Source organism: Eurypyga helias, unplaced genomic scaffold, assembly GCF_000690775.1.
Source record: "Eurypyga helias isolate BGI_N326 unplaced genomic scaffold, ASM69077v1 scaffold28222, whole genome shotgun sequence".
Taxonomy (NCBI): Eukaryota; Metazoa; Chordata; class Aves; order Eurypygiformes; family Eurypygidae; genus Eurypyga; species Eurypyga helias.
In genome coordinates, this window is record NW_010236989.1 from 47705 (window position 1) to 59960 (window position 12256).

General features: G+C 47.2%; 1 protein-coding gene across 1 annotated transcript in view; it reads left to right on the forward strand.

Moving 5' to 3' along the window:
• Window positions 1-12256, forward strand: part of IQCH (IQ motif containing H) — a gene marked incomplete at its 5' end in the record, with an annotated part of 64930 nt that overhangs the window by 47134 nt on the left and 5540 nt on the right. Inside the window, one exon of the mRNA XM_010147313.1 lies at window positions 9094-9261. Coding sequence (XP_010145615.1) covers window positions 9094-9261 — 168 coding nt within the window. The remainder of the gene's footprint in view (window positions 1-9093; window positions 9262-12256) is intronic.

Here is a 12256-nt window from a genome sequence, read left to right on the forward strand (position 1 = left end):
CCCCATACACTGTGGGTATGTTAACTGCAGGCAGAGGTTGTGCTGATGTGGGAAGAGATGGGTGGCCTTTTGGGGAGCTTAGACTGGAGAATACAGCATTTTGAGTAATGATATTCCAAGACTGACACCTTGAATTGCCCAGAAAAGAAAATGCTGCTAGGAAGCTGGTGCAGTTTGGGAGTGCTGGAGCACTGTGTGACTTAGAGCAGACATAACGGAGCAGAATGGAAGGGACTAAATAAATGCTTTCTCGTGGAATCCTGCCCAGGAGAGTCTTTTGTGTAGATGAGTAACGGGGTCTTTCTAAAAGGTAAAATCAGACCCACTCAAGTGACCCCAGTCCTCCCTGCCGGGGCTTGCAGCCTATCAGCAAAACCTCACAGTCAGGTGTATCAGCACTTCTGACAACATAAAAAGTAATAAATCAGGACAGCAGCGGGGTACTGACTGCAGGATCCGCCGCCGCCCACGATGGATGGCAGGGGAGCAGGGGGGCGGCCACTGCCCCTTGTAGCGCAGTACTGAACTTCGGATCGTAGAAGTGCTGCAGGATATTGTCCACACACACAGAGCTTTCGGTGCCAAGGAACGAATAGGCAAAAGAAGGGATTTGAAGAAGAGATTGAATCCCTGGCATGAATGTTGATGATCAGCCTTGATCATCGCTTGTAACCAAACGTTACTCTCGCACGTTTCCACGGCAGGGCGTTGGCATTTGTTTTAATGTCAGATTTCTTTGTCACAACATCATCTATTAAATTCTTTCACCGGTCAGACACTGTGAAAACGAAATGAAGGGCATTGCTGAATACTGTACGCTGTGTAAAAATAAGAGCACGAGCTTAAAACCAGTGAAGCCAGGCTTCCCATAGATCTGGGCCTTGAAGTTAAGTTCCCATGTGTTCCCCAGCTGAACTCACCCTGCAGCCTTTCCCATGGTAAGGTTGCTAAGAGACCTTTAAAAAGGTCTCCTTCCTCTCCCCACTTCTTATTTTAGGAACCTCATGGGAATTTCATATGTTTGACAATTTTACTTTCTTCCAAATGTGGTTGGTATTGGCCAGTAGGATTGAATATTATGAGAGGCGTGCAGACCTAAAGTGTAATGCCAGGCTAAAATAAACCAAAGTGAAGTAAAATCTGGGTGAAGAGACTGAGCTCTCAGTGTTCTGGTAGTGGGCTTGTGTTTGAAGACTAAAGAAAATGAGATAATTTTGAAAGTGTGCAAATTCTTTATGGTCAGTGCTGAATAGTATTGTTGAGCTACGGAAATTCAAAATTAGCATATGGATACAGATGTTAATCCAACATCTCAGCATCAATTATTTCTTGTATTTCCAATGCATCTCCTTGTTTTTTCACTCCTTGGACACTGTTTTTTTCGCCAGTCTTCAGTTAGGACCCTCACTGTTTGACGTTTAGCTGTCAAAGGGAATGTGTCTGTGTTGGATGAGCCAGGCTGTGTAGTGGGGCTGGACTTCCTGAGGACGGTGCAGCTGCAGGCACTCAAACATATTCCAGTCTCTGTTTCTCACAGGCGACTGAAAGTCACAGCCTGAGTGGTGTGAGAGAAGGCTTTAAACACAGGGCTTGTATTTAAACCCACGGAGTTAGCATGTGGGATCTATTGGCAAAAGCTGGCTCTTTGGCAGGGCTGTGATGATTATATTCCATTTTAAGCTCAAAGAAGACTTAAAGTCAGGCCTTTGGTAGCTGATACCACTGGTGGGTGACTGGTAAACCAGAGAATTGGAATAACAGTGGCTTTGAAGTACACGTCACCGTCACATTTCACTCCCAAAATGTATTTACATAGGCACTGTAATCAGGGCTGGGGATAAGCCACATTGGACAACTTCCATGGAAAGTTGCTTTACAAAGATAAAGGGATGACATTCTCACCCACCGAAGTCGATGGGAGTTTTGCCAATCGCTTCACCAAAAGGCAGAAATGCTTCCTAGGTTACCAAGGTTGTGACATTCCCAGGCGTGGACAAGGACATATGAAACCAGTCAGTGTTTTGTGTGGCCTCTTATTCCTGTCTGGTCTGTCTTGGTTTTCTTCCCGTGTTTCCAGTTGATTTTACCTTAATATTTCCTATCTTTGTCCGCATGTACCACAACTTTAACATTATTTAAGCACAGGTTTTTAAATCGAACTTGATGTAGAGGCAATTAATGATGCCATCTGTCCTGTGAGAGAGAGATTACACAAAAGATTGTGGTCCTGAAAGCACTATTTTTTGGCAAACAAGAAATCCTATTAGACTCTCAGAACACTTTAATGCAGTAGCTGAAAGGCTCACATACATTTCCTGGAAGTACAGTACACTTAGGCATTCTTTCAGAGTTATATTTTACAGAAAATACATGATATTTTCAGTAAAACTAAAAATTAAATATATCATTGAACATCTGTTACCAATACAGTTGGAGTATTTAAATACTTAAAAATCCCTGAAACCTTCATAAAGTTGCATGCTACATAAATACAACTCTTTAAGAAACGTGAAGGGCCAAATAAGTGAAAACATTCCTGCCTTTGCGGACCCAGCAGCGGTTTGCTGCCATCCGCGTCCTTCCCCAGCACGCTCGGGCAAAGGGGGCTTCGAGCAGAAAAAGCAACGTATGTGCTTGGAGCTTCAGGGTCTTCATCTGAAAGCCTTTAAAAATCTGTATTTCATAAGCATAATACGAATTTTTATATGAACAATGGGGTATTGCTTGTACTCTTTAAGCTTGCTACTGTCCAGGAGTGTTTCCCATGTCCTGGGGGGACAAGTGGAGAAGAACTAGGTGCATAACGTGGACTGAATCACTTCTGATTCCCACTCTATTTTCCTGGCCTGATCTTCCCGAGCAAGGCCTTGACCCTGCAGAGCCAAGTCTTGCACACTATTGACTGAATGCTGCCCAGATCCCAACTTGTCAAGGAGCTGCACCTAAACACGTCCGTTTAATTGACTGCGAGCGCTTGAATGCATGAACTTACTTGCATCCATAGATCTGCGGATGGATAATTTGGAGGAGCGGGGTCATAAGTCACCCTTTTCATCGGTCTGGGAGGTTACGTGGCCCTGTACCTCCTGCAGTCGCAGAGAGAGAAGGCTGGATTAAATTGCTCAGTTTGGGAAGAGGAAAAGATGAGGCAGAACATACCGGCAGGAGAATTACAGAGCCGGGAAGGTTTAGGTGGGTCTTCTCCCCCTGTCCTAGTGCAGGGGCTTACAAAGGCCTGGAGGAGGTCAGCTTCAGGGCTGCCAGCCAGCAGCGGCCAGGCGGGCAGGTCTGGGGTCAGGACGAGACTCGGAGCAGGGTCTGAGCGTGTCTGTCGGGTCTGGCACTGCAATCGGTTAATGCCTTGGGGGATGCTTGTGCTGGGATTCCTTCTTCTGTACCCACTCACGCGTCGTAGGATTTCTCCGGAGAGAATGTAGCATTTTCTGTGTGTTATTTGCAGACAGGAGCCACAGTGTTTTCGTTAACCATCTTCCTAACTTCAGTCAGCAGGATAGAGGTTAGGACCAGTTCTAGGGCCCTAAAACATCAGTTTTCAGCCAGCGCCAGACCATCCCAGCAGCTGCCACGAGATGGCAGGCGGATAAGATCCTGCCTGCGGTCGCTGCTGAAGTCATCCATCCTACTGCGAATTTTAAGTCATCGCGGAAGCTCTCTTCAGCACCCAAGTTGCCCTAATATTTTACTTATTGACAGTTTAACAGTGTCATTCAACCACTTCTTTAAAGATAGAAGGTGTGCACTTTACAATAATGCAGACATCAATGCTAGATGCAGATAAACCAGTTAAACAGGAGAAAGAAAAGCTATAATTTAGTAACTCCTTAAGAATTTATGTTTCCTTCCCTTCTCAAGTTTACGTTTTGGAGCTGAAGCATCGGGCAGTTGTAAAGAATGACACCGTAATTGTGACTTTATTCGCTTGAGATGTCTTTACCGTGAAGCGCAGGCTCTTAGGCTGTGCACGCTGAAGGAGAGCGTCTCCTGGCAGCACTTGGCAGCCTGTGCAAAAGGGAGCAATTCCAGGCTTCATTGTATTTCCTTGGACAAACAGCCAGTGAGTCTTGCAGGATGCATTTATATATATGGTTTTTCTCCCACTGGTGGGATTCTGGAAATTCCTAATCTGTTCTTAGGTTAATCTAAAACCACTCTTGAGACTATCTAAGATCTCAACTACTGTCTACCTTTTTATTTTACCATAAGTCATAATTAAAATTCAGATCTGATTATCTTAGAACTTTTATTTGTTGTTTGAAAATCAAATAGTTTTGGACTTCACAAGTGAGACCTGTTCCAGTTTAACTTCTGAAGACCTAAGTCCCAGAATGTCCAGCGAAGCTCCTTATGTTGCCACGCAGTCCTACCCGGACGCGACACCTACGATCGTGGGTGTGCCCTGATTGGACATCCTCAGGAAACGAGGATGGACTCAAGTAATAGATATTTGTTAATCTGTATGGTTGTATCATTCTTCAGCTTTACTTAAACTTGACCCTTTGCACAGGCCTTCTTCTAACAGCTCCTGATTTACTGGAGGAGATGATAATTCATCTGGTTATTAACTACCTGACCTCCACAGACGCTGCTTTATAAACTATGGAAATATATTCAGCAAATAAAGAAAAAAATGTGAAACCCCTACACAGCTCGGGTTTTCATGGCATTAGAAGAGCCTTTGATACCCATTTTATGTTACTTTGAAAGAAAACCTGTTGCAATCTGATCGATGTTCCTAGACCTGAACGTCAGTGAGCTTCCCAGCCTGCCAAGAGAGCAGCCCCAGCTCCTCTCTGCCATTGCGTTTGCTCTGCGGTGCTTGGAGCTGTTCTGAAAAGACCGCTGTGAAGATTGCGCGCCACGGAAGTGGGCTTGGGCTGATCTTTCTTAGAAACGCTTTCATTCGTTTGGGTGGGTTTTTGGTTATTAAGACAGCAGGATCAGCTACTATTGTCTGTCCTGAGACCGAGTGAAAAGCCTTTCATTGACTTGAGCAGGCTCACGTTCCCGTGCGTTAAAAAGGTTTTAACCAAAAAAGGGGGTTTTGGTTAAAGCCTGCTACAAATCGCAGTGTCCCATCCTGCTTGTTCCACAGCTCTGTCAGCACCAAGGATACTCCTCCCTTCGGAAGGGGACCCTTGCTGGAAAGCAGTGTTCCTTGCTCCGCTCTAACACAAGGCATTGTTGGGAGCTACATCGAGGTCTGTTCTTCACTGCTTTTATCCCATGCTGTGTACTTTTTCTTTAGAGCTCATGTAGTGCCACTCTTACCTGTTGCCCCCTGACTTCTGCATGTTTCAACTGCTTCTACATTTCAGTTCTCGAAGGCATTAATAGCGGGAGCCTGCCGGGGCTCCTTCTAGTTACGAGTGGTAATGTCAAGAACGATGGGTGTCCTTGTATTTGCCACACACAATCTAGCACTACACGGGATGCGGGGAACCAAAGGATCCGCGGGCGAAGCCCCCGATCCAATGCCCGCGAAGGCAGGAGCAGCTCTGGAGGTCTGAACAAAGCCCTCCCTCCTCGCACAGTGCTCCACGCCGCTGGAGGAGCCCCCTGCGGAATCCGCTCCGCTGCCAAAGTCTCCATCATCCCTCACACAGACTATTCCTTCAGTGGCAGAGTCATGTCTCCGTTGGGGTCAGCGGTGCCGCCTTTGTTAGCGCTGCTTTCGCCCCCGCCGTAGCCCCTTCTCTGCTCGCGTGACGCTTCGTTCAGGCTGGCCAGCAGCACCGGGGCCGCAGACCTGGGAGGAGCAGCCCAGCTCAGCGCTGCCGGTGCTCCGGTGTTTTCATATGGCAAAAGGAGCAGAAAAGAGAGCAGTAGGTACGTCTGAATTCTGTTGCCCAAAGGGGTTACGTACGCATGATGCGTAGCTCTACCGTATTCTTGCTTTAACATCAGATGGTTTTCTCAGTCTGTGTTCTCCTCCGTCGCTGCTGACTGCAGCCCTGATGTATCTCAGTGCTCTGCACCCCCGAGAGCACTTCCAAAGCAGTGGAAATAGGTGACCTTAGCGTGAGCCTGGTGACGTCTCTGCAGAAAACGAGAGGCCATCAGCTGCAGAGTCCACCTAATTAGAATTCTTCAGACACAGATAGGAAAGGATTCCGGTGCTCTTTGTTTATTACAATTAATTTTAGGTCATTACGCTCAAGGGACACCTGCTGACTTCAATATGGTCAACACGTGCTTAGTATGATATAATGAGCTTCCCCCTTCCCCTGGGGAATATATATTGATAGATTATTGGTGAAAGGTGCCAGAGTGATAGAGCCAGCAAACAGATGTCCCCTGCCCGCTTCCAGAGACAGGGCACCGAGCCCCTGCCTAGCTGTTGTCTTCACACGCCTCCACCAGCCAGACTCAGACCTGCCCAGCCTCCGTGCTTCCTTGGAACACCAAAAACGTAGTTACTGGCTGCTGTAAGTTTGCAAAGGACACTTGTGACCTTCAGGAATAATTCAGTCAACTGGTTACTAATGGTGATCAGTAACTGGCCTGCGTTTGAACCAACAGCATGGGGAAAAAGTTAGGCATGAAAATAAAGCGGGATTCATTGCCCAGGCGCTGGGAGTCTCCCGTTCCTGTAGCAGTACAAAGGGGATTTAAAGGGTGCTTCCTGATTTCCATGGCAAAGGGGAATCCCCTGCTAGGATAAAGCTGGAATCTCATGCCATCTGATCCTTCCTTTCTCCCCACATTCGGGATGTTCTGGGATGCATCCAGGGCAGAAGGGACACGGCCACAATACAGTGTTCTCTGACAGCCCTGAGCCAGGAGAAGACTCCTTGGGGTGATCCCAGCTGGCACGCAGTCCTGGCCATTTGGCTGCTTTAACGTGCAGCAGGGGTGGCGCCGCCTCAGGCCCAGACCCAAATGGAAGGAGGTGGAGAGGTGGCTTCCAGCCATGTTTGCCTTCCACCCTTTGTGCTCAGGGCTGGGGACATCTACACCCTCTCTTTAAAAAGGCCAAAAATACGTGGACTTCACCTACGCAGAATGTAACTGTGACTGCAGCGTAAGTAGGTGGTTAGAGCTCTCCTTCCTACGTCAGAGAGTAACGGGCAGGAGAGGGACAGACGCCTTCCTTCACCAGACGGTAGGGCCGTCGGTGCACCCTGTTGGCCTGCGCCCTTCATTGTGTAGGCAATGGTGTGAGGCAGTCGGGAGATGAGGATGAGGGAGATGATGAAGAAGTAGATGATGTAGCCGATGATGAAGCCATGTCCGAAGCAACTAGCTGATACGCTGTGAAAGAGACGCCTCAAACTCGCATCTGGTCAGTCTCGTGATTTCCAGCACGAAGTGTGCCCTGCTAAGAGCTTTCTCTGCTCTTCCCCGTGTTGCAGCCCCGTCCTGGGGCAGAGGTGAGGCGGAAGCCGTCGCGGGTGCAGGGATCCAGGAGTGCTCCTGTGCCTTCCCAGCGGCTGGGAAGGTGCCAGCGGGCGTGAGAGCCAGTTGGCTTGCTGGGGTTTTGTTCAGGCTATGTGAAATGTATCACACCAGTAATTAAAGGGTCTCTTCCCTACGTCTGAAATTAAAACAGTGCCACTTGTATGTACTTCGAATTCAGTTAAATTTAGCTCACTGAAAAGGTTAGCACGTACTGGAAAAGTACACATCGACGGGAAGGTTCCTTCCCGTCTTGCAGAAGTGATGATAAGGAATAAATTGCTGAAGAAAATTAAGCATTATAATTGGGGAATGTTCCCCTATTTCCAAGTAAGGCCAGCCATTAGCATCCGATTTGCATTTTATACCATGCAGCAGGAAATATTTAGGTTGACAAATAGGATATTTAATCCAGCAACAGATACTTGGCAGTTAGATATTAACAACTGTTACTGATGTGATTTATTCACCATTATAAAAAGGGCATTACTATGTGAATATGATTCAGAAATTAACTCCAGTTTACCGAGAGGCCTTGACTGCCTGACCTCTTAATATCCTTATAATGACGCCATTTACCATTCACAGGCTTATTCAAGTCATTCACTGCTAGATTTGTTTTAAAGGGGTCCACTGTAGGGCAGATACTTGTGTGCGTTAACATTTCTCACTGGCGTAGTAGGCACAAGCATTTTTTAAGTGGGAAAAACTGACGGGTAAAGCCATGCTCGGGTTACTCGGGGAGGAGGAGCCCCACGGAAACAATCCACAGTACTTCTGTGACACCCCTGGCGTGCACTGGCCTCGCAGGTCCTGACCGACTTCTACGGGCTTTAATGCTTTGAAATCTTCTTGAGGTTTGTGTAAGGATTTTGTCATTGCCTGCAAGGTCGTGCGTAAGGGTGGGGTGAGCTTCCCTTCCGTCAGCCGGTGGGACGTGTTCCGCTGGCAGCCCAGGATCTTGCGGCTCGAGTTCTTGTGTAGCCGCACCACACGGCTCAGTGTCATCAGGAAACTTGCCGAGGGTGTCCTCCGTTAGCAGCACAAACCAGTGGTGCGAGTGGAAGCAGAACCATGACACAAGTTTTATGGGTTTCTACGTTCCCACGTATCCGCTGTCTGATAAGGCCGTGTACTGCATCGGGAACGGGCTTTGCTCAACCCCAGCGACTGACCGGTATGTGTTCTTATACCCAGATGCCACACTTCCTTACTCCTTTTACCCATCTTAGCTTTGCCTTCTGGAGCTTCCCTTTTTCTATCTCAAAATAGCTATTTGTAACTTAAGGTTGACTTTATTTGACCTTTATTCTTCAGCTGAGAAATCCAGATGTGGTGTTTAGATAATGCCCTATTTCATGTGATACAGGCTGCACAGCTGTTGAGCTCATCTGCCTACCTTTTCTAATTGTTGCTAAAATGCTGGTAGTACAGGTCACGGCTTTGTCTTCAGCCTTTCGGGTTTCTCTGAAAAGTTACTTTTGAAATTACGCAAGAATTCCGATTGCTCCCGTTTGGAAGTCATTTATCGGTGCCAGTGAGGCACCAGCACAATACCTGTGCATACCAGCATGCATGGAAATAGGGGCATAGGGGTTCCTTCACATGACTGCCTAGTTTCACCCTGCTCGTTCCCTCTGGTTTGTAATTTTAGTGCACCCGTTTGTGTTTCGTTAGGTGTGGGCAACAGACCTTGACCTTTGCTACAGTGACCAGCTGGCCCTGACTCAGCTCCTGTTGTACGTGACAGATGGAAATCTGGATTGTCGCTCCAGCCGCTTTGAAGTACCTCGTGGTTCAAAGAAAATGAAAAGCCAACGTACTCAGCATGAGGAGACAAAAACTGTAAGCAGCGATTTGTTTACACATGAAGTTAGTCGTGTAAATTACTGGAAAGTTTAAGTCCATCCTTAGATCACTGTTCTAGAGGAGCTGAATCTGCTCCTTTCAGATTTTACAAGGTTAGTAAAGTAAACAGGATACCATCAGGTTAGAAATTAAAGATTCTGGAGGCTCATGGGTAGCTGATTATTCATCCTTTGTACTCAATAGTATTGATTTGTGGTAGTAACTGACTTTAAATATTGTGGGTAGCTTTCAAGTCGTAAAAATCGTGGTAGTTTCTCCGTTGGAAGATACGGAAGGAGATGAAAGCAGTGCCCTGACTGTAGGAGTAACTGCAGAGGAACTCGGAGCCTTCAGCTCGTGAGCACCGATTCGGGATCAGAAGTTACAGCACTGAAGTTCCACCCCTGCTTCATGCACGAAACGGGGTATAACAGTCGGGGCTACACCTGCAGAAGGATCTGGACATGGAAGTCTGTCCCCACGCTCACCTGAGTTAAACCCAGTTCTTGGTTCCCAGAACCATGAGTTGGTTCTGCATCCCTCCAACCGTTCAGTATTCATAGTCAGTATTAACTCTCCAACATGAATTATGGACACAGTCATTTAACAGGAAGGAAACTCCTGGCAGCCTAACCGGGGTGAGTTCCCTAAGCAGCAGTATGCAGTCAGACTCGCCCCTGCTTGCTTGCTCTGGGCCAGGGTCACAGGGCCCAAGGGGGAGATACTTCTGTTGGCAACACCAAGGACAGCTGAGCCCTGGAGAGCCCCGCTCAACCCTTCCCTTTCCTACCGCGGGTCAGATTCACCCGTGCCCGGCGTCACACCTCTGAATTCACACGTGCTCGGCTCTCCGTGGGTACTGCGCGCCCAGCCGAGGGGCTCACACTGTAGGTTTAGGGGCTGAACTGGTGCTGTGGCACTTGCTTTCCCATGGATCTCACCTTTAACCTCCCTGAGAGCCCCGAAGATCGTGTCCATAACGGCCTCACAGGGGTGTGATTTATCTCAGATGGTGTTTGTGTGCCCTCTGAAATCTTTCTGAAGACGCTGCCACAAACCCATGGTTAACATGGGAGTCCCTCACGGTGCAGATTTGGTAAATCAGATCAGCCTGCGTGCGGGTTTAACGTGGTGCTGAACCTTGAGACCCTCCGAGAAGGGAAGAGAGGCCCTCAGAGAAGTCAGAGCATGTGGCAGTAGGTGTACGTATGCACAGAGATACAGACCAGACCCCGTTTTCCACACTTCGACAGCAGATTCACAACTCCCTCTTTCCCCTACATAGAGGAGGAATGCAGCACCACTCCAAAAATGTCACAGAGCTGTAATTTAGAGGTTAATGAGCTCCTGATCTATTGTTCTTGTCAAGCAACCACTTTTAGTTGGGGAGAAGTAAATTAGATGTGATTAGTCCCAGTAGAACAAGTTTTAGAAATGAAAAGTAATCAAGTAGCAACTTTTTTTAATTAAAATCCTGTCAGAATTAACATAAATTGTGACTATATCCTTTATTTTTCTTCTTTCCGTACTTCTGAGGGTTTTATCTCCGTATGGGTTAATACCAAACTGCACTCTCCCAGGAAAGTCTCCTTGGAAGAGGAGAGAAGCCAACCAAGAGACAAATGTTTTTACAGCACATGATCTGTAATGAATGATTAAGTAAAACACTTTGTGTAAAATTATGATGTTAATAATGATTCTGTCCTTTTCATTTATTATATATTCTCAGCTCTGGTAGGTTTGATTTTGATAAAATGGGGCAGCAAGTGAGTTTGTGTGATGATTTTATTTTTAGAAATCCTTCTTTGAAAGAACAAATTTCCTAGATACTGCTGCTACTGTAATTATGTACAAAACCAATCACTCATTATAGTTAGGATACATTATCTTCTAGACAGATGAGGCTAAATAAGCAACACATTAATAATTCATACCGCAGTTCATTATGCATGTGTGTGCATGCTTTGTAGCTGAAATAAGCACCTCATCAACCTGATGCCAACCCTTAAACAATAGTTCTGTGTTATTGCAGCCACACGCAAGTTTACGCTTGTTAAACTGCTACTTGGATTATTTTATCAAGCATTCATTTATTTGTGGTCCCCTACTGCAGAGAACAGATTTTGGAAGCTCCTTTTTTAAGTTAATGACTTGAGCAACGGGTGTTATTAATTCTCAGAATATTATAAACATGATTAATTTTCAGGCAGAGATGTATTATATAAGGATTTCAACTATGTCAACTTAAATGAGTCAGTGTCAAAACAGATATCATTTTAGAAAAAAACACTGTAAATTACATGCTTACGTGTGCAGTATCCCCACTCCGGATGAACGGCCCGGCACCAAGAACACCACCACGGGAAGGCCCTGGGGGAGGAGAAGCCCCTGCTCAGCCCAACACCTCTGCCCGTTCCCCCCCAGCACCCGAGGGGTTTCAACTCAAACGCTGCGCTGGCCCTTGCCCCGTGGTGTGAGCTCCCCTGGCAGCGGCTGTTCAGCTCCGCGGAGTCCCTGCGCCTCCAAGACGTGCTGGGAGAGCGATGCACCCTGCTGCTGCCGCAGCTCGGTCTCGGGGAATCCAAAACTACCGATTGCCCGCCCTGGGATTTCTGCTGCCGAGAAGAGCTGACGCCAGAGCCTCACCACAGGGCAGGATGGATCCAGAGCATCCACTTGGAAGGATCTCACGGGGCTCAGTTACCAACGCAGCTGTGAAAGTGTCACAGTGCTGTTGTCAGATTCTGTAGCCCTGATCTAGAAGATAAGGTTTTCCCTCGGGTGGGAGGTGAGGATTTAATTCTGCTGCAGGGAAATGTCCGTGTTCAGTAGTCATTGTGATGAACAGGAATTCCTCCACACGGAGTCTGGCTCCACGCTTACATGAATCATAGACTCACGGAATGGTTTGGGTTGGAAGGGACCTTAAAAGATCATCCAGTACCAACCCCCTGCCATGGGCAGGGACACCTTCCATAACCCAGGTTGCTCC